This window comes from Anarrhichthys ocellatus, unplaced genomic scaffold (genome assembly GCF_004355925.1).
Source record: "Anarrhichthys ocellatus isolate YVR2014 unplaced genomic scaffold, GSC_Weel_1.0 scaffold101, whole genome shotgun sequence".
Classification (NCBI taxonomy): domain Eukaryota; kingdom Metazoa; phylum Chordata; class Actinopteri; order Perciformes; family Anarhichadidae; genus Anarrhichthys; species Anarrhichthys ocellatus.
This window is the reverse complement of record NW_022280131.1, coordinates 204,664-232,148: the sequence shown is the minus strand read 5'-3', so window position 1 is coordinate 232,148 and position 27,485 is coordinate 204,664. Positions and strand designations below refer to the sequence as shown.

General features: G+C 42.2%; 1 protein-coding gene across 3 annotated transcripts; it reads left to right on the top strand.

Annotated features, from left to right (window-relative positions):
• Positions 1-329: 329 nt before the first annotated feature.
• On the top strand, positions 330-22,964 carry LOC116399094 (uncharacterized). Of its 3 annotated transcripts, none has more exons than XM_031875964.1 (12): positions 330-435; positions 542-641; positions 1,623-1,674; positions 2,269-2,306; positions 5,231-5,284; positions 8,990-9,038; positions 14,962-15,039; positions 15,173-15,375; positions 17,722-18,245; positions 19,041-19,101; positions 19,937-20,049; positions 20,185-22,964. In XM_031875964.1, the coding sequence occupies exons 1-12, from the start codon at positions 331-333 to the stop codon at positions 22,774-22,776; spliced, it is 3,969 nt and encodes a 1,322-aa protein (XP_031731824.1). In that variant the 5' UTR covers position 330; the 3' UTR covers positions 22,777-22,964. The 3 variants fall into 3 exon arrangements, with proteins under 3 accessions (XP_031731824.1, XP_031731825.1, XP_031731826.1); XM_031875965.1 differs by having other exon boundaries at positions 520-641; XM_031875966.1 differs by lacking the exons at positions 330-435; positions 542-641; positions 1,623-1,674; ... (1 more) ...; positions 5,231-5,284; positions 8,990-9,038 and adding an exon at positions 10,451-10,920.
• Positions 22,965-27,485: the final 4,521 nt, after the last annotated feature.

Here is a 27,485-nt window from a genome sequence, read left to right as displayed (position 1 = left end):
TTGACAAGAGCAACATGAAGTAATTACACATTTAAACTGATTTTACCCTCTATTGTAAGCTATCGAATGACTTGTGAAAAGGACTAAACTTCAGTGGAAAAGTATTAAACCAACTGATTTTTTCCTACTAATTAAGGACCTCTAGTTCTTTTTGCTGGAGGGAATGTAGTGTCCTCTGACCACACGCAAGCAGGAAGTGATAGAAGAGGAGCAGGAAGAGATGGACGGTATCAACAACACATATCCTCATATTTCCTTGTAGGGCTACAGAGTCTACCAGAGTGTCATTTGCATGTCCCTGCTTTGCTCAGGCATGTTTGCAGGAGCTGAATGAGAACTGCTGTCTGCTGCTTCACACGCTCCTCACTACTGATCAGCTCAGCTGCTGCTGTCGATGCACAACCAAAAGTTATCCGGGTCATTCCAGTTACACAGGTAATAAGCATTCATGACTCTGCTTTTCTGGTGTTGTTGTGCATCTGTTGCTCCTCATATGAGCTGTGATCCCCAACACTCCAGTTTCTTTCCATGGCGTCTGAAGGGAGCTCGGGCCAAAAGGACCAATCTGGTTGCATCCAGGGTCCACTGGAACCAAATGGACCCTCCTGAGTTGATCACAGCTCAGGACCAGGAGGCTCACGGTAGGGAAGCTATGAACATGTTCTTGTCAGCCCACAATACATACTGAAATCAAATCCCATTTACTGCGAATCATCTTATTGCAATTATTTTCAAAAGTTTGCTTCTGTGTAGGTCGGCTGTTATTGTTGCACAGTGAAGCAGTTTTAAAAACACACTTACACAGTGTGGATTAAACTGTGTTCAAGTTTTTGTTGTTAGATAGCTTCATTTTAGTGTAGGTATGCTTCAGGAAATGTGATGTGCTTTGGAAAAACAGGTGCTTTGGAGACAGTAGAGTAAAACATCAAAAGCCATTGCTGTTTATACAAATAGTCCTTTTATAAATGAAAGCATCAAATTAGGATGATGATGAGGGAGAGTTTCAACCTGCCCTGCACCGGTCAAGTTAAGTTCTTAAGAATGACAAAACATGACATAGCATCTGTACTTCTCGTCTATCGTCATGGTAAATTGGACTCAACAAAGTCACAGATCTGGGGTCACAGTGACATCACTTTAAAGACGGGTTAAAAAAAACACAAGCAGTCAGGTGATCCGACAACTCAGCATTGGTAGCAGTGGTGTATTGGTAGGGCTCTCTATTCAATTTACACACATTTTAATTTATAGAGTTTACATCCACATACATCTTCGATTAATTGACTACATTTACATTTTTCATTTAATATCTTCATTGTTCATATAGACAAGGTATTGTCTCATATATTATTTGTAAATGACCAAAATAGTCCAGTAAAAGATCATCATTTTAAATTGAGGCACCAAGATGACAAATCTGTCATTGATATGACAGGAATTTTTCTTTCTTTGTGAATTCAGTAGAGGACCCTGGCTGAGACCAGGAGGCTCAGAGGACATGTTGCTGTTGTTCAGTGGTCAGCTCTCAGTGGAGGCTTCCTACTTCTGTCACTTTTAGTGTTTGCTATCAGAGCTTATTGTCACCGGCTTTATTGTAATTTGATGCATCATGTCAACCACAGGAAATTGGAGCCAGGACAGCGTCAGGAAATGGCTCACCACCACTGTCACTGAGTGAGTATCAGTGAGATGAACCCTTGACTGTGAATCTACCCGACTTCTCTGTGTCAACATTACACTACAACTGAAAGAAAATCCATGAAAATAAACTTTTTCTAGGTTTACAAATAAAGGTGCTGTGGTTTGAATAAAGCCTGATTCATTCTGAAAGTAATATATGACATATAACAAAACCAGTGTCATCCTTCAATGGATCAGTCATTCATTTGTGCCTTAAATAACAAATTATAAAGTAACTAATTCAATTGATGGTACCAGGTACTGAAGTCAGAACATATAGAAATAATGACTATAGATGTGGCCCTTATGATCTGTATTAGTTTGTCAAATATTCACTAAATGGATGAATGTTTGAGGCGTTAGGTTTCGGTTGTACTGTGTCTTCCTCTGACTTGTCTTTCAATGAACTGATCGTTTACACTCGTTGTTATGTGCTATATTTGAAAGATACCGTAGAAATATTTGGGTGGTACAATCCAGACACCATACCATATGTTTATAGAGGATATTGCACAGCATTGATACTATCACAATATATTGCCCACATTTGTGTCCCTCCTTCTAAGAAAATGTGACCTGTGTTTGCAGAGAGGATGCAAAGCGGGAGCCGGCGTGTAAAGCTGCAGGTACTTCCAATGGAAATCTCTCTGTGTCTGCGTCCCTGTAGAGAGCTGTCTGTCTTTACTTGGTCAGCTTCATACTGTGTGAATCAGTGGTGCCGGATGGTAAGTAAAGCCTTTTTTTAAAGTAATTTCTGCAGTGGTCTAGTAAGCTCTCACGTGAGTGGAAGGAGGTGAATGGTTCTAGTTCAGTTGTGAAAATGAACGTTAACGCTGCATGTATCACAGAAGTTACCAGAGAGTCAGAGACTAATGCAGACGTACAGTAGCTGCTGTGCAGTGAAATACACAGTTGCATAACAGGCTGGCTCATAGAATATCTTCCTGCTGCTTCAGTGTTTTTTTATCAAATCCAAATTAAACTGTTATTTATTCAGATCAGTTGATACAGTTCATCATCATTGTTAAAATGTGTTTACTTTCACATTTCCTTTCGTGATGCTGAATTTAAAATCTTCTTTCTCAATAAAATAAAAAGCCGCACTTTGATGAATTTAAACCTTGTTGTTGAGCAGTGTGTGTGTTATCTAACCCTACACCCAGCCCCGAGGCCAGCCCATTCAAACAGCATGCAAATGGTGGTTGAGAAAACCATGGGAATGGCAAATTGCTCCTCATGCCTCTGCCTGCTCCTCCCCCTCACCTGCAACATAATGCCTCATTTATACTTGAGAGCACCTCCTGAAAAATGTGACAATGCACCGACAGCACTCATGACCTCACTGTCAGTGGAAATGTTGCTATGCTGTAAAACCATTGCTGTACAATCTTGGATTGAATCTACAGTGATTCTCAGCATGGCTAAATGCTACTGCTTCCTGGCTATGGTCTAGGGCAGGGGTCACTAATAAGCGGACCGCGGTCCGGATCCGGACCCACACATATAACTGATGGATAATTGAGAATTACAGTATACATTTTGGCGGAACCTGCATAGCTTTCGCTGTGGAACCCCAGATATTAGTCTGGCTTTGTTGGAATAGCAACCGATAACACAAACAAACCATTTTTTAACAATTTGTATGCAATATCATTGAAACCATATTTATGCTGTCTCTTTGTAAGGCATTGCTAGGCCTATGTACTTTTATTGTTTGTGTCTGTCTTTTTATGTATTTGTCTCTATGGACCCTGAGTCTGAAATAAAGTCTATCTATCTATCTATCTATCTATCTATCTATCTATCTATGCAGCTATTTTTCAATACAGTTTGGCCTGGACTCTAAGCGCCATGTTTGGAGGAAACCAGGTCCCGCTCATTAGCACAATGTTTGGAGCTCTGCTCTTTGGCAGGGCCAATTAGAGAGTTTGATCAACAGCGCACAAAACTGCATGCATCCATGTCTCATGCAGTCGGGCCTCCAGAGCAAGTCACAATGACTAACCATCATGCAATGCACTCAGCAAGACAGCAATCAAAATTGTGCCATTTTCCGTTGTTCTGGCTCATCTCAAACAGGCCTAAAGACTTATAACAACAACCCACATCAGCCTTCTCCTTCTTGCAAACACACACCAGGAAAAGCACACTTCTAATAGCTTATTAGCCGCTGCACATTAAACAGCATGGAAACTTACCTGCGATGTCACTACCCTCAATACCAGTAACTATACTACAAACACTACTTTGTTTCATTTGTCTCTCATTACCTACAGTGTAACACCAGCACTTTGACAGCCTGCCAGCTGCTGTCAATCAAACACAGACATGGACACGCCCCTTCAGCCAGCTGAGACGAAAAGGAGTATTTCGCCTTTTTAAATAATAAAAAAAATCCTAAAAATACATTTTAAATGCATATGCTTGACAACCAAAAGGGACGAATAAATGTGATTTCAGCTCGACCAAAAACATTTTATGGAAATCCATCAAATAGTAGAACTATTTCAGCTTGACTATTCATCGAGCCACAGTCTTAGCATGGCTAAAATTGCAATAACCCAGTGGTGTTTTTAGGTGCAAAGAAATGGTGGGGTGATCTGTTGGCTGAATGAATTAGGCTTATTGGGGACTTCATAAGGCTGAGGTGGTTCAGGTTTATGTGGATTAACACTTTTATTTACACAGAGTGCGGGAAGGATAAGCATTGTTTTTGTGTGAGGTTTCTACAGTTAATATAGCTGAACTGGAAACCAGGAGTGTTCATTTCACAGCCAAGGTTATAGAAGATGATTGATTGTATGTCCTATCCCAGAGTAAATGTCATGAACTGTAAAGGACGCCAACATTGAAAACCTTTGTGTGTACCTCAACAGCAGCTTCATGGAAGACAGTTGCTTTATCAGCAAATGCTGATGGGTTGAGATAAAATATCCAAATTTGTCTAAGACTTGTGGATAGGACCAGACCGTCTAGAGCATATGTATTCAATTGACTGTCAAATCACACTCTCAAAAGATATGTGCTTTGTCTCGTAGTGGCGCTTCACATTACCGCTTTTAATAATCGTCACAGTCTCTGAACACATGGATTTAAACTGCCTGTGGGAAGAATGGAGATAAGAGTTTGTCCATTCTTGGTTAAAGGCTCTGGTCTCGTTGTCCACTTTTCTCTTTTTGGAGAACGCCATGTGAAATAACTTCTGACTCCACCCTTAACCCAGTAGAGATAGCTCTTAGAGCTGTTTGTTTTGTGAGCTGATTGTCTGGTTTCATCTCAATTCATAGGCGAGGTGAGGCCCACAGTAATAGCTCTTAGAGCGCTGTGGCTATACTCATAGAATCTAGAGTTATGGTACGTAACTATTGTTATAGCCCCATCTCCCTCACTCCCTCTCTGTCTCTCTCAGCTAACCTCTGAAGATGAAATATACATGACTTTATCTTTATAAAAATAACTCAACTGTTACCATGTTGTGAGGTACACAAGTGTTTCTGTCGGTAATAGTATTGTCTGGTTCTTATGTTGCTGTCTCCTGTGTTCCCTGCAGAGCCTCGGAGGAGGAACTCCGGCAGTGACGATGACTTGGCCTTGGGTGTAGAAGGTAAACAGCCTCCTATTCTGGACTTTTAAGGTGCCATCCTCAGCAGGAGTTTTCCAGTATTATGTGTTGCAACTTTAAGGGCACAAGAGTGCAGGGCACACTAACGTGATATAAACAGCAATATGCTGCATTGCACTCTAAAAATATGAAGCGGTAGGCTACAAAAAGCCGATTTAAATATGATTTCAATAAGTGCTTTACTCACTTATTGTGATAATTGATGTGATGTTACGTGTATATGTATACGATAAAAGAAATGTAATCCATATTCAAAACAATGAATCACACAAACAGGCACTAAAAGTTGTCAACCAAACTGCAGCAGCCAGCAGGAATAATATCAACATGCTAAGAAGTAGAAAAGATGTAAAAGATGTAAAATATGCATCTCGATGCGGACATGGACAAGTCTGCATTGAAACAATGACAGAACATAACTAGGAGTTTGTTTTTATTTCAGCTCAGTGGGAGTCTTTAGCTCGTTTTGTTGTCATTTATTGTCGCTTAGAGTTTCTCACCTCTCTCTCTCCTCTCTGTTGGTGTTTCACTGAGGGAGGAGCAGTTCACAGACACTCTGTGTGCACAAAGCAGAGAGACGACATTCAATCAACCGGCAGTCTGCTAGCTTGTTGCTCTCGTTACCAATATTAGCTGCTCCGTTTCAACAATGTTAGGCTAAACAAAAAACATGCATGCAGGCTAGAATTCAACTGTGGTATTGTTCTGTCGGGATACCTGTTCTTTCTTCCAACGCGTCAAGTAAGGTGGCTTGGTCAATGCTCAGCTTTTAGCTTATGTATGCAACAAACCCACTGGTGGCATTACAGACAGATCAACTGACGTAGTATAAAGTGTGAGACAGTCCACACAGGACGGGAGGGGGGCAGGTGGATGGGTCAAACAAACACAGGACTTTCATCCAGGAGACCGCTGTTTGTGTCCTGTGCCAAAAGCAATGTTGATCAGTCATTAGTGTCGTAGTCAAGTGATTGTTACCTAAACCTAACTTCCGGTAAAGAAAAAACCCCACAGCACCAGGGATCACATAGGACTCCAACCTTTACAGAATGTTTACTGATCCTGGAGGGAGTTGGGATGGTCGGGGATCAGATCCCTTTCTTCTGCTGACTGACTTTGAGTTCCAACTGCAGTAATTCATTCATTTATCATCCAGGTCATTATCATTGTTTTCTTGTACAATAGCTGAGGGCTCGAGGTGTGTGGGAGAGGATAACGAGCTGTTTGTATCATCTATCCATCCATTGTCTTCCGCTTATCCGGGATCAGGTCGCGGTGGCAGCAGGCCAGGCAGGCTGACCCAGACTTCCCACTCCCCCGCAACTCCAGCGTGTTCTGGGTCTTCCCCGGGGTCTCTACCAGGGCGTGCCCGGAAAACCTCCAGTGGGAGGCGTCCAGGAGGCATCCTAATTAGATGCCCGAACCACCTCAGCTGACTCCTTTCGACACAAAGGAGTAGCGGCTCAACTCCAAATTCCCTCCTGATGTCCGAGCTCCCTACCCAATCTCTAAGGCTGAGCCCAGCCACCTTACGGAGGAAACTCACTTCGGCCGCTTGTAGCCGCAACCTCGTTCTTTCGGTCACGACCCAGAATTCGTGACCATAGGTGAGGGTCGGAACGTAGACCGACCGGTAAATTTTCCGGTCACAACTGTTTGTATCAGTGTAGTTGTATTGTATGTTATGTCATGTAATGAAGTTGTTGTACGCATCTGCGTCCCGGACGAGTTTGACACAAACCCAATTCAAAAAATATTCTCGATGCATTACATCGAGGGTGCTAATTGCAGGATCTAATCCAGTCCACAGTGCACAATAATTGTGGTGTGGCAAATTATGGCATGAAAGCAGAGAAAATTGTGTATAGGATTATAAAGATGGTTTTTATATTTGAAAACATTATATCAACTGATTGCATCAAACACACAAAGGCAACATGTATTTGTTCATGCTTAACAAATAAACACTTTTGACCAAAATATTTTAGTATTTCTCAATTCTCAGTGACTTCAAGAACGAGTTTAAGTTATACAGAAAAATAAAAATGCTGCCTGTTACTCTACATAAATATAATTGGTAGGCTCTCTGTTACAAAGATACATCGTACACAAAATTAGCACAGGACTTTCATTCAACACACATTTATTTGAACCCAAACACGATCTTTCTTAAACAGGTTGTGCACCGCAGGGGCTTGCACAGGCACACTGTATGCTAGACATTTCGTAGGAGATCGCACAAAAATGAACAAAAACTTTTCATAAGATATTATACCAGCCGTTGCATGAGGATACAGTACATTGACTAGGCAAATGAACAATAAATGGGAGTCTGAACTTGTTACATAATAATAATAATAATAATAATAATACATTTTATTTATATAGCGCTTTAAAAGGCACTCAAAGACACTTTACATGTTAAAAACAGAAACAATAGAAGCATTTATAATAAGAACAAAATATACGACATAACTAACAACATCATTCAAATGTTTGACCTTCACTGTACAGAATGATGTATGTGCAGAGGTTGACACTAGAAGGCTGTTTTCTCTGCGCTCACTTCAAATCTCAGTCAAAGGCGTGTACCTACAAGCATAAGTTGTGACATCACAACAGGTTTGGAGCCAATCATGGTCCATGGTTACAGAAATGTGATGTGGAAATTTAAAGCCCCAGGCTCACATAAACTAAAGATGGATTTTTCAGTGAATTGTCCAGTAGTTAAAGTGTTCACATCATAGATATATGTTAGATTCAGTCAGATTTTGAATTTTAACAATGAGGGAGAATGAGTCAATGTCATTTTAGTCATTTTCATTTAATTTAACTTTAATTAAAAAAAAAACATCAGGTCTTTGAGGTGGATCTATAAGTAAGTCACTTTCCAGATGACATTTAACCAAAAATAAAAATGTAGGTGATGCAACAAGAAAATACACACAGGAATATGTAAAGGTTTCATTCCACTGTGGAAAGAAGTAGAAACCTCCTCTGAAAACATGGTCTGGGCTGCTTTCAATTGCAAAGCAAATGAATAGTTTCCAATTTCAAGATCCAATTCAACCTGTTAGAGATCAGTTGACATAAATACCCTTGTGTCCTCTACTGTCATTGGGTGTCTGTCAAAGCAAATGACACGGCGATTCAAAAGATCAGAGCCTGTGGACCACAACACCACTGTCACCACCCTGGAGTTTCTTTTTTTTCTTTACCTTTTAAAGGTAACTGTTAAATGTCTCACAGTAATGCCTGCAGGTTAACTGGATGTTGGAGTATTTGTTTTGGGACAAAAATGATGTGTGCACAGGGTATGGCACAGGGTATGGCACTGCAGAAAGAGAAAGACTACTTTGTTCTTGACACCATGCCAATGTCAAATGGAGTCCTCGTCTGGGAGGGGGAGGCAGAAGCAACTGCCAAAACCCAAACACCCACTGGAGGAAAAAGAAGAGAGGGAGGGAGAGGGAAGGAGAGGGAGACTTTCCTAACATAGCTCAAGGAGCCTTGACACCAAACCTGAACAGGATGCACCGACTTTCAATGAGCAGAAAATGAAGGAGACGTTTCCCTTTGTTCTGTCTTCCTCCTTTTCTAATGTTTCTCTCTCTGCTTGTGTCACGTATGGCCTCACATGCCCTGTTTGCTTTCCCGTCCAAATAACATGACTTGTCTCTCCTGCAGCATCTTTATATGGTAGCCAGAGGGTGAGGACGGTCCAGGAGTTTCTGCGGTAAGGACGCCTCTCTTCTTCTTGTTCTCATCTCCTGTCAGATGTACAGAACCTTCAGCCAGTCGTATAGACTGAAGCACAGTGCTAGTGCAACTGTTAGATATTCTTTGTTTGTAATGGAATTGTGTGTGGATATTTTGAAACTAGTGTTTGAAAGTAAAAATGAGCTAACTTCAGTAGTTTAAAGCTTCTGTCAGTTTAAATCAAGGTGTAAATGTTAATAATATTGAATCAAATTGGAAGACATTTCATTTTGAGGTCAGAGTTAATCAAGATTTGTGTTGCAGTTTGCAGCACAGTTCTAGTTGCATTTAAAATGTAAGTCTTTAAACATTTTAAACTGCCCTTTGAACAGGATGAATTTGAATAGACGGCGGTGTTTTAGAGGCCTGTGATACTTGTGACTTCCCCTCGATCCAACCTACTGTATATGTTTTGTGAAGATTATAAGCACGTCAATTAAATGTTGGATCAACAAATCTGCAGTAACCCTAATCTCACTTTAATGCTTTATTGGTGGTTGGAACAATCCGACAACACAGAGTTACAGGGTTTAAGTCATGTTCACCTTCCAACACAAATAAGGTTGCAAGTAGGGATGCCCCCGAAACTTGGTACTAAACGGGAACCGGTTATTAATTAGTAAATGCCCAGAGTATTGATCAGGTCCGGAGTTACGGAGTTCTTTTGACAATACTTTAGAAGTTCCAGAGTGAGATGTCCTCGTCTCAAACCTCCTCTCTCTGTCTCTTTCTCTTTGTGCTTTACTCTGACACACACACACACACACACACACACACACACAGATCGACTCCATCCAAATGCCATACGGAGTTTGACCATAAGAACAGGCTAATCAATGAAAGCTGATTAGTTCATTATTTAGCTTTTTGTATTGCTGCTTAAGGCAGACAAGAAAGACATGGCAGTGTTCTCGCAAACCACAGTGGATGGAGAATATTGGTGTATATTTGAGGCTCACCATCATGTTCAGACGGCTCTCTGTCTGCTCACTGTCTGTCTTGTGTTTATGGGCAGGTTGAGTGTTCATTATGAGCAAAGAGAGCTGTGCTTGGCTGGCTCTGATCCTTATGTTATCATGGTAGCTCAAGTAGCGTGTGCATCAAGTTTGGTTGCATGTAACCTCGGTCCTGTATCTGCTAAGAGTTTACCACCTCTATTGTTAATTACTTGTCAAAGTCATTTATACGTCATGCAGAGTTTCAAACAGCCCCTTTTTTGAGATCGTGAGAGACTTTGAGAGGCAGATGAACAGAACAACACAACACAAAAGCTATGTTTCAGTCCAGTCATTAAAAGGGTTTCTAGAATGAAATGAATCATTAAGATAAACACATATTACTTGGCATTTACATACCTGCATAGAGGCTTTACCGCTCATCTGGTAACACAAGCACCTTCATGTTGAGAAGACCTGATAAGCTTGTGCAAAATAGGCAAAGTGATTAGAAGACATTTCAATAGCTGTTCCTGTCATGTGTTATAGATAAGCGCTTCACTTTTTTTTAATCATCTTTCTGATTACATTTGTTTGAATAAATACATGTTCTGTGGTTGATTAAACACTAGAAGGTCACGAGGTTCCACTGCAGTGTGTCTTTGACTGCCAGCAGTTGAGTCAGGCTGTGATAGCAGCCTCTGGACCTGAACACATAGACACATAACTACAAGTCATCATTTACCAGGCAAATAAGCCTCACCTCCTCCTATGCACAGCCGAGTTTGCATAGAAAGCGAAGAGGAAAGTTATTGCAATGCTTGACAGCTGTTCAGAAAAAATGAATCAGCTAAGAGCAGAGGGATATAAAGGATCAAGGACAGGTAACACAGGGTTCTGATCAACAAAGACCTAGATCACAATGTGAGTACACAACAGCTGTTATTCCCTTTATATTCTGTATGTATTGAAGATCAATCTCATGTTAAATCTCACAATGTTGGAATTTGACTAATTCAGATGTCTTTGTTCTTGTACATGGAGGTTGTATTAGTTCAAATAGGCTATAATATGTAAGGTAATTGATTATCAAACAATAACCCACAACTTAGCATGTCTTTGTGATTAACTTTGTGTATCTGTTCTCATTGTCAACAAATCCCATGAAAAGACAAAGGCTGTGGTCGAATAGTCTTTTTTGCTAAGGACGTTTCCTAACGGAGTGAAATGTCCCTGAAGTATCTGAGCAGGTGAAATTCTCTGAATGCTAAAGAAAGGTGCTTCAATGCTTCCTTTCTAATCTCCTTTAGCATTTAAAGCGATGCAACATTTGTCAGTTCATGAAACAAACAAAATTCCTGTATTGCATAGATTTACAACTATTTAATATATTGATTGTCATGTTGATAAATATGAGTGGACAGAGACCCATCGTGTTTCAATTTATTTTCATTTAAATAATTATGTATTTATTTCAAACATGTAACATTTAAGTACAACTAAAACAAGAATAACAAATAAAATGAACAGAAAATATAGCAAACTGTCAATAAAGAAATTCTCATGAACAACATAAATGATCAACATGAATAAATATTGCATGTTTAGAAAGGAGTATTAATAAAAACATGCATATACCTATTCTCAATAACTCAAACAATTAACTCAATATTTATTAAATTGTAGTCTATAGTCCTTTTTAATTTCTATTTCAACCTCGGTAATGAAGTAATATTTTTCTTTTTTGATGCAGTCTTATAGCAGAAAAAGAGGACAGTTCAACAAGAAGCATTTAAATAAAGCAAGACAGGCCTATAATAAACCATTCAACAGTAAACTATATATAACTAAACGGTTGAATTCACAATTTGCAGATATTGATCATGAATGTGTTATCAGTGTTGGTGTGTGCGGACTACTGGGAGCAGTGTTGATTGTAAAGTGTGACAGCAGCAGAAGGAATGACCTGCAGTGAAAGTGCAGTGGGATTCTCTGAGCACCCTTGTTGTCTTTTCCTAAATCCTCTCTCCTTCACATCTTTTCTTGACCTCATGACGTTTTCCATCGAGGTCAAGTCCATTTGTTCCAACTGAAAACATCAATGTTTGAAAACGCCTCACAAATATATAGTTTTACTGTGACTCCAACGTTACTCAAACCGAAGTAAATTACGTATTTGTTGACTGTTTTCAGTGGAGGATTATTCCACATTTGGTGTTCTAGTAAGTATTCGTGGCAGCAGGATGGTGTATGTGGGACCAACAAAATAAACTACAATGTGTGTTTGTTCATGGTGATGAACAGTGTGGCTCATTGATGGGTTTTTACTGGAGCTCTATGGCACAGAGGAAGAAGATATATCAGCCTTTGCATATACAGTACATATGACTAGTAAGTGGCATTAATTGATTGTTGGTTTAGGTCTGCACATGGGATTTGTTAAATAAATAAATAGGATGTCATGTGTAAATGTCAGTTTACAAATTTGAATTAATGATGCAAGTAACGATAAACTGGCCCCTCCACCTTGTGCACTTCGGCCATCTGACACTGCGATAGGATTTCCTGTGTGTAGTGTGTGCCGCAGAAAATGACGAATTTCAATCTGTACCACAGCCTGTGTATACTATCAGATTCAGATTCAACTTTACTATCATTGCACAGAGTAAAAATACAACGAAATGCAGTTTTAGAGGTAACCAGGGATGGGGGCTATCACCGTGGTGCAGAGTTTAGTAAGAAGAAGCTGTTCCTGAGCCTGCAGGTCCTGGAACGGAGAGTCCTTTAGTGCCTCCCAGAGGGGAGGAGGGCAAACAGTCTATGGCCGGGGTGTGAGGTGTCCCTGACGATGCTGCGCGCCCTCCGCAGGCAGCACTTGAGGGGGACGGTCTCGATGGAAGGAAGTGGACTACCGGTGATGTAGTGCTTTGTAGTGCAGTGCTTTCCGGTCTGAGACAGAGCAGTTGCCATACCAAACTGTGATGCAGCTTGTGAGGATGCTCTCGATGGTGCAGCGGTAGAAGTTCACCAGGATCAGAGGAGACGTGGATTTTCTTCAGTCTCCTGAGGAAGAAGAGATGCTGATGTGCCTTTTTGACCAGGGTTGAGGTGTTGAGGGTCCAAGAGAGGTCCGCTGAGATGTGGACACCCAGAAACCTAAAGCTGGTGACACGCTCAACCTCCATTGATATGGATGGTTGTGTGTAAAGCCTTTATTCTTTCTGAAGTCCACAATAAGCTCCTTGGTCTTTTTGGTGTTGAGGCCCAGGTTGTTGTTGGCGCACCATGCCGCCAGGTGCCGGACCTCCTCCCTGTACGCCGACTCATCGTTGTTGATGAGGCCCACCACAGTTGTGTCGTCTGCAAACTTGATAATGGTATTGGAACCATGTACAGGCGTGCAGTCATAGGTGAACAGGGCGTAGAGGAGCAGACTCAGCACACAGCCCAGTGTTCAGGGTGAGGGTAGAGGAGGTGTGATTGCCTAGCCTAACATACTGGGGTCTGTTGGTTAGGAAATCAAGTATCCAGCTGCAGAGGAAGGTGTTGATGCCAAGGTCACCTAGTTTGGTGATCAGTTTGGAGGGGGTGATGGTGTTGAACTGAAATCGATGAACAGCATTCTCACATAGGTGTTGTTGTCCAGGTGGGAGAGGGCGGAGTGAAGTACTGTGGAGATGACGTCCTCTGTACACCTGTTCTGGCGGTAGGCGAATTGAAGGGGGTCCAGTGTGGGTGGTAGGCAGGTTTTGAGATGAGCCAGGACCAGCATCTCGAAGCACTTCATGATGATGGGGGTGAGTGCAACAGGGCGGAAGTCGTTTAGGCTCGCTGCAGTGGAGTGTTTTGGCACTGGCACGATTGAGTGTGAGGGGCTGGTGGTCTGCAGCTCATTATATGTTGCTGTACATCATGTGTGTATCACATCATGAGTATTTCGTTTAAATCCCATAATCTTTGTCACATAAGGCCAACTTCCTGTTGTTAGTAGGTGGCGCTGTGACTAGCTCTATATGGACCTGCAGATGTCTTCAGGCCTGGGCTCTTATCCAGCATGTGAAATTTGGTGCAGATTTGACAAGGTAAAGTTAAGTTACAACAGCTTTCTGTGTCATGGCGAAGCATGCAAATTGAAGAACTTGCTGTAGCAACTCTGTTACATTAAACACAAAACATTCACAACTTGGCAAGACGGAGGTCTAATTATTCTGTTGACCAAACCTGAAGTAGATGTGTTGAATCCTCCAGGAGCAGTTTTTAAAAAAGAAAACTATACCTATAAAGTGCCTAAAATGGTGTATTGTCACATGACCTGTGACATCATCATTTGATGTACCGAATAATCCTTTGCAATCTAGAGTCACATTAGTTGGAGGGTTATACCAACCAAATCTGAAACAAATCTGATAAACCCTCTTGGAGGAGTTAGAAAAAGTTTACGTAAAAAAACGCACCAAATTCAAAATGGCTCACCTCAGTTGGGCGAGGTAATGAAAGCCAATAGGAAATATGTCCAAAGTCACGAGAGCTATGTGGGTACCACATTTGGTGAATACCAGAGCAACTATGTTCCAACTAAGGCCTTCCACACATTAGGGGGCGCAATGAAGCCCGCTAAACATGTATGAACCCAAGCACTGTCTATTTTCACAATGTGTTAGAAAAGGGAAATAAATGCACAAAATCAAACATGGCTGACTTAAGAATTTTTAAATGTGTTGAAGATGAGTGCAATGATCCCACCAAATTGTATGAATATCGACAGAACTTCATCCCAGCTTTGGCCCCTGCCCAAGCCCAGTTGTGTGCCAATTTACATGGGTTTTGCCCCTCAAAAATGTGCAGGATAAAAATAGTAATCACCTCAAAAGCCATAGTTTTTTGTGGCTAACCGTGCTCAGGCCCTAACAATTTGAAAATCGTGTGTGACTGGAACCATAAACTCTTTGCTGTGTACACCAACAGGTGGAGCAGGTCAAGTCCAGCTCTCAGCAGGTGGAGCAGCTTCAGCTCAGCAACTTCAGGTCCCTCTAGACCACACAGGTTAGACACTGCCTCACACACACACACACACACACACACACACACACACAGAAACACAGACACAAATGTTTGTTCGTGCAAAGTAGAGACACATTCAGTTCTGAGTAAGGCTCCATTTGCCCTCTGTTGGCAGTGTGATGGACATACTCAACCTGTGGAATGATGACCCAGAGGAGGTTCTCTTGGACCTGGGCTTTGGCTGTGACGAACCTGACCTTTCTGGACGTATACCGGCCCGATTCATTAATCATCAGTCTCAGGCGAGAGGAATAAACCTCCAGGTGTTTCTGGAAGCCCAGAAGAACCGGCTGGACCTGGAGAACCCAGATGTCAGCAGTAAGTCTAAGTTTTCGTTGGTACACTGACCAGCAACTGATGCATGTATGTTTAATTGTATCATGGCATCTTAATACTGGCATCATGCCCTCTGTTTATCTGTTTTTGTTCTGCAAAATATTGGAACCTGGCTGCATTGAGTTTCTCCCATTCATTCACAAGAGCATTAGTGATCTCTGATCGGTGATGAGGTCTGGCTCACGGTTGGTGTTCCAGTTCACTCAAAGGTATTGGATGGTGTTGTGGTCAGAGCTCTGCTTAGGCTAGCCAAGTTCTTCCACACCAAACAGGGGAATCTATTTGTTTATGGAGCGTTTTTGAGCATGGGGGCCCTATCATGTTAATACAACAAAATATTTGTTTACACTAATTTGGATGAACAGGTTCTCTAAGCGTTAAGATTTCCCTTCATTGGAACTAATGAAAGGAATAACTTTTCCAAACCAGAAAAAAACAGACCTGGACCAAACATACACTCAAGTCTGTTGTGCCATGTGTAAGCACAAAGGTCCCAGCACACACAATGGATCCCAGATAAACTGAACTGGTTATGTATTGAGTCAAACACAACTTGCATATTTGTGGGAGTAAAACTACTTCTTTTTTCCTCGTTATTTCTTATCAAATGATGAGCAACTGACACTTTCATAGTTGGCTGTGGATATAGTCAGTTAGGGATAATGTGGCTGTAATATCCCCATTTTTTGTCCAAATTAACTCTAATGTGCAAGTCACACAAAGAAAACAGCAATTAAATGTATAACAGATTAAGTAATCTATCCATCCAGCTGTAAAATCTTATCCTATTCAGGGTTGTGGGGGGCTGGAGCTGATCCCAGCTGACATAGGCAGTGATAGGCTGTTAGGGCCAGCAAACCCTTCTCTGCTGGCCTGAACAGAATCACAAAGTTATAGCTATTTTATAATTTAATAATTTTTCACAAATACACTACATGTATTATTTTTTTTCCCATTAGCTTTTTTTATTGCACAGCTACTGTCTTCCTCAGTTGCTCTGCTTCCAGCCTGCAGCGCTGCTTCCATGCAGCTTGTTTTAAGTAGAGCTTTTATCCAATCAGATTTCACCCCTATGTCTCTGGGTAAGAAGAGAGGCCCGGTGCCCTCTAGGTAGACTTTGCAGATTAAAGTATATGGAGACAATATTGTTGATTGCCATAGTCTTCAACCAATCAGATCTTTAGTTTGACATGTTGGGCGTATTCTTTGACGTGCCAGAACTACCGAGGTAGCCTACAAGTACATCAGCATTAACGTGCAGCTCAGCATTAACGTGCGCCGTGATTGGTCAGTGGGCTAGCGTGACTGTTGTGAAGCTGAAGCTAACTAGCCGAACTTTGTAGTAGTAGTAAGAGTTCAGGTCGAAAGATATGTATGAAGTTATGACATTGACATGACATTCACACATGACATACACTATTATTATTCAAACGTATTGTTCGGTTCGTAAGCCTCGTACCGAACAGTTTAATACGAATACCTGTATTGTTACACCCCGAGAAACAAATAATAACTGTAGCTGTGGCGTCATAATGAGCTTATTAGGAGGTGGTTCAACTGTAGTAGGACAGCACTGAAGGCCCAGGTATAAAATGCACGGCCCACCACTGGACATAGGTGAAGGTGTGGTGCACCCTGGACAGGTCACCAGACTATCACAGGGCTGACACACAGAGACAGGCAGCCATTCACTCTCATATTCACACCTACGGGCAATTTAGAGTCATCAATTAACCTAAGCTTCCCTTCTTGCTGAGAGACCACAGTGCTAACCACTACAGCACCGTGCTGCCTGGAAAACAAAATGTTAAATGTGTAAATTGAAGCTAAACATTAGAGGCAGAAGATATGTCATGGATTTTCCCACACAAAGCGAAATATATATAGTCGTCATTTATATGAGAAGGGAGATGTACTAAACAGATATGGTTTTAGTTTTACAACATTCATTTATTCTCTTTTAATCAGTTTGCAGGTATTTTTTCTTTTACTGATTTTAATATCAGTGGTCTGTCTTTCCTTCAGTCTGTGTTAACTCTAATGAATGTATTGATTACATTACTGGCACTAGGAAGCATACTTCACCCATCAGAGGCTGCATAGGGTCTGCTTGATAACCCACCCTTATTTATTTAAATAATGTGATGCAGTGCTGATAGATTTTGGACATTCTGTCAGTGACATTAGATGTTGGAAGGAAATCCTGGTTTTAGAAATATTAGATGTGGTCCAGAGACTGGTGTCAGTGAGTTTTTTGTTCCAAGACTATTAACAGATCTGCTTATTGTACTTGTGTCCTTGTCTTTTGTTTTCTCCTGTCTCCTTCAGATCGTTTTAGACAGCTCGAGGTTCTCCAGCAAGTAACTACAGCGTTCTCCTCCTTGGTGAGGTCTTCCTCCCCATCACCTCTCAGAGCACCTCTGGGGAAAGCCCTGTCTCCTGAGGCCCAGGAAAGGAGGAGGCGCATGGGCATCCTGTTCAGAAGAGCATCAAAGAAGTCCCTCAGCCAAATCCACAAACATAAAACCCAGGACTTAACCACACCTGCCGCCACATATTCTCCCTGTGCTGCACCTGAGTCACTGCAACCTCCATTCAACCTTGGAGACAAAAAAGTCCCCTCAAAAAGAGTCAAACCTGGACTTCTGGAGACTGGGTGTCTGAGTCCTCTGGCAGAGGAGAAAGGAGCTGGTCCAGACCCTCAGCCCCAGCCTAACGTGGCCCCTTTTGTAGCCCATGAGGGAGCACTCAGTCACCGGCCCCGGACAGAAGGTCACCCCCTGACAGCCAACACTTTTTTACTGCAAAAGAAGAGCCTAGGGCAGGCCAGGGAATCATTTGAAATTGAAGAGGCAAGTCAAACTGCAACAGTTCTCAAAGGCAACACAAACACTATTATATCGGGGTGGTTTGTTGGTAGGACATAAGGCCCATGCACATGTGGGTATCACTCTAGTAGTAATAAAAGCAATGAAGTAATGTTTAAGTCTAGCTTTGGAATACTAAACCCTCACTGCCTGTAGAATGGAACGCATTTGTTCTTACTCCCTCAAGGAGAACAGAGGCATGTGTCTTAAATGATTTGCAATTATATATATATAACAACTTCATATTGACTCACGTTTTGCAACATATACTAGCCACACTTATTTTTTTAACAATGATAGACTTAAATGTTTTTAATTTGTTTTACCTCCATGACAATAAAGCGTCATGTAAATTATTTCAGTAAGTTGTAGGAAAGCTGTAAAAGTCATGTGCTGTTTACTTTGTTGACATGCTAATACTTTTAACTGCGGTATAAGAACATCACACTACTTCCTGCATTAGAACATGTTGTCCTCTAAAAGAATAAAACAGTACTGAACATGTTAGTTGCATATTATTGCAGTTACTAGGAGATAGGTTTGACATGATGAATTAACAACAACCCCCAAATGATGAAAGGTTTGAATGAATCAAAACATTTCTGTATCAACACAGAAGATTAGATCTTCACTAAGATAGGATTTGTTGCAGAGCATTTGCAGTTGGCTTGCATTAGATAGTAAAATACAATGATCTGGTAACTCAGGTGTGTGTTCTACTATTTTCTCTGCTTTAGTTATATTACTATTAATGTTGTCTTATTGCTTATATTATTCCAGATCCACAGTTTTGATGAAAGTTGTGTCACGAGGAGCTACACAGGAGGAGCAGAACATTTAGGTGGGTCATTAAGCATATATCATTATTATATTATAATACAGTTTTCACGTTTTCTCTCTCTCGCTCGCTTTCTATCATCGCTTTAAAGCACAAGCAAACATTTCCATCTCAAAACTGTGTGAGAATTGAATGAAACTTATACAACACATGCTTTGAAGAGTTTTTGATATGCAATCAATCAGCAAATAAATATGTAAATCATTTGCATACAGTTTCAACATCATGGAAAAATCTAGCGTGATGCAGAAATGCAAAGTCATTCGAGGCTTTGGTCATTTTCATATTGGAATCATTGCTGGTGTTACTGTATGTGATGGTTTTGTGTTTCTGGAAAAGATGTTAGGGATGTGAGTTTTACCAGTCAGACATTTTCCAGTCAGACATGTCAACCTTAATGATGTCATGATTTTTCAAAAGCAGTACTAATGTGTGCTAGAAGAAGAACTGTCTACAGTTTAATGTACATTATAAAGTAGGACATTATTGGCATTAGGAGCCATCCTAAGGCTGACAAAAGACACACTCAAATGTAGCTTTTTAAGACCTCCTGTTTCTAAAGCATTTAAAAACAAATTGGTTGTCTTGGTAAAATCCTCACATGTGTTAATGGTGCTTTTATCAGTGAACTATTTATGACAGTCACTTCTGAAAAGGTCTGTGTGACGTATGAGTGGATATCCTCTCATATGCCTCTTGGAAAGAGAGAATACAACCTCGTAACCAAAAATACTCGACTGTTGCTTTAAGACGATCACAAAATGGATGGTAAGCTATGATTATAATGCACTGTCTCTCCTTTCATTTGTTTTCCCTTTCCTACCTTGTGTGTGAGCAGCGCAGGGAGTAATACGGAGCAACAGCTGCCAGTCAGACAGCAGTGGTTTTTTAGAGGAGCCCTTCATCCCCCCTCTTTTTAAGCACGCTTCACCAGGAGCTGATCTCATCAAGGTCTTACTAATGCACACTCACAAGCTCCCGACATGCAATGCTAAATCACTGTACCATTTAAATCTCCCGTACTAACTTATGAGATGTATAATATAACAGTTTATGTAACTGCCTGTGTTCTCTGTTTGGTTATAGCCTCTGTCCGGCCTGTCAGGAGGGAGCACTGACATACAGAGCAATGAGAGGCCAGCCTGCCCCTCTCCTTCTTCCCCTCATACCCCTGCATCTCCCCTGCTCTCCTCATCTCTGACCTCTTCTTCTGTTAACAAATCTCTCCTTGTCTCACCCGGTCCTTCACCAAAGCATTCAATAGTCTTTAGCCCTTCCCCATCTCCTGTCTTGTTGTGTCTCCCAAAATCTGACCGGCACATTTCAGAGACGGAGACACCACCAGATCAGGATCAGTCTCCACCTGCTTCACTCTCTGCATTGGTGTGTGAGTACCTTCCTCCTTGCTCTTCCTCAACCGAGTTACAGAGCGTAACTCACTCTCAAGATGTCACTCTCCGTTCTCCTTTTGTCTTTACCGCTCTCTCCCCTACATCTTTCCCCATGCAACCAGAGGAGATTAAAACTGAGGACAAGGATACTCCGTCCCCTCACCTCTCTGCTCTAATCCATGACTCTGAAGGCACAGCAGGCTCTACCTATTCAAGTGTCCCTCCTCCTGCCTCATCTCTTTTTCCCTCTCCAAATTTGGATCGTCTGTTTTCTCTGTCAATTGCTACGTCTTCTACACAGTCTGACTCTTCCTCTGGGAGTCCAGGGAACTCTCAGTCAGAACAGAGTAAAGTGGCTTCGCACAGAAATTCCCTGTGTGCTTTTTTTGGCTTATCATCTCTGCTTCCCTCTTCCCCATCTGCCCCTCCTGATTTTCATTGTCCAGCCTCTTTAGCTTCCCCCCTACTAAACGAGTCCCTCTCACAGAATCCAGAAAACAATCATAAAGATTACCTTCTCCAAGTCTCAGATGGAATATGCCTCACTGATTCATCTATCAATCCACACAAGGATGGGGAAGAAACACCCTCCTCTCTCTCCTTTCACGCCTCAGCTTCATCCTCTCTCATGCTGGTGTCCTACGAGTTTGAGGAGCACTGTCCCACACTGCCCTGCCTTCCTCCGAACCCTTCCTTTCCAGTTTGTCAGTCTGCTTTGCCACCACTCTCACACAATTTAGAGAGTCTGATAGATCCAGCTGCTGGAGGAAGTTCTGACCTGTCAGAGCAGTCCATTTGCCAACATGATGATATCACAGACTCTGCTCCGACCCCTCCTGTCCAAGATATTATTCATGTTAAGATGAATCACCTCTCCTTGGACTTTAAATATGCCACTCAGAGGAATGAAAAGGGAGCAGCAGCGGGTGAGAGACATAGTGACACTGTGCAGACTCAAAAGACTGTTTATATCTCAGATACAGAGAGTTCTGCAGACCTGTCAGAAGGTTGTAGATTAGTCTCTGAGGAAATATGTAATCAAACAGAAATAGATCCGCAGCTCCTGTCCTGTAGTCTGCCTGACGAGCTTTCAACTGGAACCCAACCGGAACAGTGTCAAAGGGAAGTTAATGGCTCAGAAAATGAATCACTCAGAAGTTCTTTAGTTTCACATGATGATGTGCCGGAGGCAGACAGTGGAACTGAAGTGGAACCAAAGGTTCTAATCAAGGTTGAGAGCTTAGATCGGGTATTCCAAACCTCAGTGGATGACTCGGAAAGTGAAACTGGAGACGTGGATGTGTTTTTGCAACAGCTTGATACTGAAGGGCGAGCCTATTGGGCAGAACGTATCCAGGTTTCCAATCCAAGCCCTGTGCTTGAAGAGTCAGTTAGCATTGAAACCTCAGACGGATCTCCTGGGAATTCTCAGTTACCTAGAGGCCCAGCTGTTCTAGACTCATTGCCATCCACAGGTAGAGCTATGCTTTTATCTCCATCATCCTCAACAACAATGGACACTGACCAGATGTCAGGAAATACAACTGGCTCCTCAGATACAGATTCACCCTCCTCCTTGACCCTAGCTCCATTCCCATCCCCCTCCACAACCCCAGATATCAAGACATCAAGCCGCTCTGTTTCTGTCCAGATGTCTTCATCTCTATCTTCTCATATCGTCCAGAGGAGGGATGTTCCCTATATAACTGACTCAAAACGCACCCTTCTGCCTTGTGTTCTCCCTTTGGACACTTCCACCCCTTTCCGTGCTGTCCAGTCATGGACAGACCTGCAGATTCAACAAAACCCTCTCACCAAGACGTTAAATGGGGCTCTTCATACTGCCCCAAAGGATGTAACATTATCCACTGGTGCCACAGAAACAACACAAGGACCTACGCTGAACTCCTCTTTGTCTCCATCTTTTCCTATGCTGTCTAATGACTGGCAGTCACATCACTGTCTTCCTGAGAAGACTAAACATCAACGCACTCTGTCAGTCTCTGTGGATAAAGGGTTGTGGCTCGATGAGGAGGAAGAGGTGGATGGGAATGAGGAGGAAGAGGTGGATGGGAATGGAAATGAAGAAGAGGGTAAGCTTTGGAAGGAGGATCAGACAGCCACCATGGCATGCTGCTGCTCCTGTGACCATCAGTGTACCTGCCTCACTCAGAAGAGATACAACATTCCTGTGAGTAATACCACACTCTCTATGGTGTGTCCTTTTACTTTATGTATTCAGTCAAAAGCATTGATAGCTTCCAACTGTGTCATGTTACAGTTGTGATTCGGTTCAGTCATGGGTCTGTCAGGTTTCAGAGTCCCCTGGAAGCATTTTAGAAGTGGAGACTCATTTATAATATAGTTTAAGGTTGTTTCGCCATCATCAGTGTGAAAAATGATTGACACTTGAAACCCCCTGAAAGCCTCAACAGCAAACATTTTGGAGGTCTCTGGAAAAACCTTGCAATCACTTGCAATTGTCACTAAAAAAGCATGTTCCGCAGTGAATACTGCGGAACATAGTAAGCTGAACTATGAATACAAAACATTTATTCACAAATATGAATACAGAAACTATTGTTGTGGTGTTTCTTCTTCTATTGCCATTGGAAACCTGGTTGTTTCTGGTAAGGTGTTCTTCCATGAGTGATGCTGTTGCAAATTGTCAGCAATGCAAATGTTGTGTGGATCAGAAAACCTAACATTACCCAGTACAATCTAAAAAAACATCATGGTTACATCAATTAGAAATAGGGACTCAGTACGCTATGACTGAATTGCGATAGACCTGCTGTGCATAATGTGAAAAGTTAGTAACTGTTATTAACAAAGTTATTTGCTTGTCGGAGAGAACTAACTAAACATGAATTCAGACTTTTTACAAATCGGCATCATTATGTAGTTATTTCGGAGTCCCTTTTTGTTGATTTATTGCCATTAAATCACATCCAAATCAGTTTATTTTGTGTTCATACAGCTGTAGTAAACCAGCCGACGTGTGGCTTGCTAGACACAGTGAATACAGCTCGATAAAATCCACAGAGCTCCTCCAGACTATGTTATGAACCCAGACATGACGGCGTTTAGTTTTCCGTGATATCTGGGACTTCCACAACAGGTACTAAGCAGAAATACAAGTTATTTTTTCCATGGTTGATGGCGGACAGTTGAACGGCTTCCAGGGCGATAAGCCACGCCCCCTCTCCGGCGCGTCCAGCGCGATTCCCGCGAATGAACAAAAATAGTCCCCGGCAAGACCGGCAGCGCAAATGACGCGATTAACGCATCAAGCATCAAGCATTATGACCTGTGACAGGTCATACAGATTTAGCAACGTTACATTGCTTGATATTAAATAAAAGTCCTCAGTATTCTTCCAAAAGGTAGAAAATCCCACAGTGGCTCCTCAATGTGTTGTTCTATCCATCCACCGCGCTTCTCCATCCATAACCCAACCCCAGAAACGTTGATATTGTACAAAATGATCTGAAGGTTCACACATTTAGAGTCACTTCTAAAGTATCCCACTGTCCCGAAATCCACAATGCCTTTTTTGAAAAGTCAGTGTCCTGGTTTTTGCAGACATGCTAGTTCCCTGCTGTTGAAGCTATAGTTTGCATTGCACCCACTGAAACTTAGACATAGGCCCAGTCCCAATGTCCCCCCTAAAGCCTCAAACCCTGAACCCTCAGAGACTTACTGACGTCACTTAGTAAATGGTTGAGTGTGAGAGACTGAGGACAGCAATTTGCAACTTCCAGGCTCTTTCCTCACAAGATTAGAAGTAATTTTAGATAAGCTATTTACTCGTTTTTGTCAAAACAGCTTCAATGACAAAATATAAATGTTTAAATAAATAAATATCCTCTGATTTCATGTGTTTTTTGTTCAATCTTCATTTCTTAATGTTTCTGTGTAAATTGAATATGATAGGCTGAACACACGTGTGCCGTCCTCTTTGTTTACCTTTTTTTTTTTTACGTCTGCATGTGTCCACTGGTTACCCGTTGTCTTTCGTCACATTGCAATGAATTGTGGGTAATTCCCATGGGCAGAGTCTGCATCTACCCAGGTAGCCAAAATGACCTGGTCCAGATCCGGCATAAGCTCGGCACGCCGGAAGAAACGCGTCGGGCCGAGCCAGAACCTGTTTCAGTGCTGGCTGCCGATTAACCCGGCTGCCATGTCTCAGCCAGAATAGGCCCGCTTCTATAATGCCAGATTGGGCCCAGATTTGGCAGCCATCAACGGGCCAGAACTTGTTTCAGTGCTGGCTGCCGATAAACCGGGCTGCCATGTCTCAGCCAGTTAAGGCCCGCGTTCATAATGCCAGATTGGGCCCTGATTTGGCAGCCATCAACGGGCCAGAACTTGTTTCAGTGCTGGCTGCCGATAAACCCGGCTGCCATGTCTCAGCCAGAATAGGCCCGCGTTCATAATGCCAGATTCGGCCCAGATTTGGCAGCCATCAACGGGCCAGAACCTGTTTCAGTGCTGGCTGCCGTTTAACCCGGCTACCATGTCTCAGCCAGAATAAGCCCATGTCTCATGTCTGGGCCAGATATGGTAAAAATGAAATGGGCCAAAGCTGGCTCACATTTGGCCGCATCGAGCCGGAACTCAGCCGACACTCAGCCGCAATACGGCCGAGTCCACTGGCTACCTGGGTAATGCTGACTTACGGAAAGGGTTCATAAAGGGCTCAAAATGTCTGCGAGAGAGCCCTCAAACCCGATGATTTGACAGTGGGACAGCCCTAAACCCTCACAGACTTCAGAGCCTCAAAGTGAGTGTGGAGATTGGGATTGGGCCATAAACTCTGCTTGGTTCTTGATTTAACCCTTTCCATTCTTGCTGTTTGATAATAACATTCAATACTTTGCAATTCAATAAGTAATTTGAAATTCTTCACAGCAATCTTCTACATGGGGTTGGATTCAGTCTGGCCTTGCACTGTTTCTTTCTTTCTCACTTGTATTGTTTATTCCTGTAAAATGTCATATAATGTGTACATTTAAATTATTGCAGGCAGACACAAATGTGTGAGAAAAATACATTTTTAATTAGTGGTAAGAATGTCATTTCATCTAGGTTGAACACTGTTGAGTACACATTGTTTTAATTTAGTTTGCAAGTATTACTAATTTGATACTTTATTGTATGTAATATCGAGGACAACCAGCAGATGTCACCATTTCACACCAATATGTGTCCGTCCATTGCAGAAGAAGAACAGCAGGAGAATAGTGTGTAACTCAAAGTTGGCACATTACACTACAGTCATTTAGCAGATGCTTTTATCCAAAGCGACTTAAAATTCAGATTATATCACACTGTAGGCACAGCTACGGGAGCAATTTTGCACCTTCATTTAAACATTTGTTTCAACTATATTTAAGGTGAGATTTGAATTTAAAAGAGCACACATTGTTCAAGATTGGTATGTTTCTTAGTGAAGGCCAGAGATATACTTTGAGTCATTTGTTTGGTAGAAAACTATTGAATTTCAGGTTATTAGCATTAGCCTAACAAGCTAACCGGTTGGTTAACATGAATGTGATGTGTACAAGCATATTTCACTTTATTTCAGTAGTATTGTTTAGTTTGGAATAATACAATTTTCGGCGAAGAACAGCAAGAGAAGGGGATGTAATGCAGAGCAGGCACCCTCATTAAAAACATTAGTTTTAACTATATCCAAGGTGTCTGCTGCCCTTATTTGGTGTGCCCCGCCATCATATACTGACAGGACGGCAACAAATTAAATTGTAAATTCTGAATGACGGAACACTAATACAATGGTTTCCTGCAGTACAGAGTGGAGTTATTTTGAAACTAATAATGGTTTGTTGAGGAAAAAAATAAACAAGGTAATCTGAAAAGTCTCTGTTACATGATATTTTACCCTGAAGAAGGCCTTCTCTCATAAGTTGAGGTCTCTGTACACAAGGTTTTTAACTCCCACTTCCAGAAAAAATGTTTGTGCACGCGGGGGGAGGCTAGGGACATTGGAATCCAAGTGGGCTATGTTCAAAGCCTCTATTGTAGAAGCAGCTGCTAGAAGCTGTGGTCAGAGGATCATGGGTGCTTGTCGTGGCGGCAACGTAAGAATACGCTGGTGGACACCAACGGTGAAGGAGGGCCGTCAAGCTGAAGAGAGCAGAGGTAGCTGAGGCAGGCTAAAAGCTGTACAAGATTCGCCCTGAGATGCTGAAGGGTCTGGACACAGCTGTTTGGGTTGGCATGTATTTTCAGGCGGTCGGGACAGTGCCCGGGAAGTGGCAGACGAGGGGGGGAGGGGGTTCCCATTTAAAAAAAAGGACCAGAGAGTGTGCTCAAATTATCGAGGTACTCCAGGGTGCTGAAAAGGACGGTCTGACCGGTCGAACCTCAGATCCAGGCGTCTGACCGTCGAACCTCAGATCCAGGCGGAGCAATGCGAATTTTGTCCTGGCAGTGGAACAGTGGACCAGCTCTCTACACTTGAAGGTCTGTTGGAGGGGTAATGGAGGTTTGCCCATCCAGTCTACATGTGTTTTGTGGACTGCAGAGCCTGCTGCCCTGGATAAGCAGAAGATGGACATTGGAGTTGGGTATTTTTTAGCTTTATCAAGCTTAACAGCAGCTTCATTCAGGAACAGTCTGTTTTTAAATTGTAATCGATGGCGTTCAATGCTCACGTGGGCGATGACGGAGAAACCTGGCGGGGGGTGATTGGGAGGAATGGCTTGCCCGATCTGAACCCGAATGGTGTTTCGTTATTGGACTTCTGTGCTTGCCACGGTTTGGCCATAACGAACACTATGTTCGAACATAAGGTGGCTCATAAGTGTACCTGGTACCAGAACACCTTAGGCCGGAGATCAATGATCGACTTTGTAATCGTATCATTTGATCTGCGGCCGTATGTCTTGGACACTCGGGTGAAGAGAGGAGCAGAGCTGTCAACTGATCACCACCTGGTGGTGAGTTGGATCAGATGGCAGGGGAACC

Bases quoted from the DNA above. Each gene is read 5' to 3' on its own strand.
- LOC116399094 (XM_031875964.1), top strand. From the start codon at position 331: ATGAGAACTGCTGTCTGCTGCTTCACACGCTCCTCACTACTGATCAGC. The intron at 1,675-2,268 runs GTGAGTATCAGT...CTGTGTTTGCAG, and splicing joins CTCACCACCACTGTCACTGA to AGAGGATGCAAAGCGGGAGC. The intron at 15,040-15,172 runs GTTAGACACTGC...CTCTGTTGGCAG, and splicing joins GGTCCCTCTAGACCACACAG to TGTGATGGACATACTCAACC.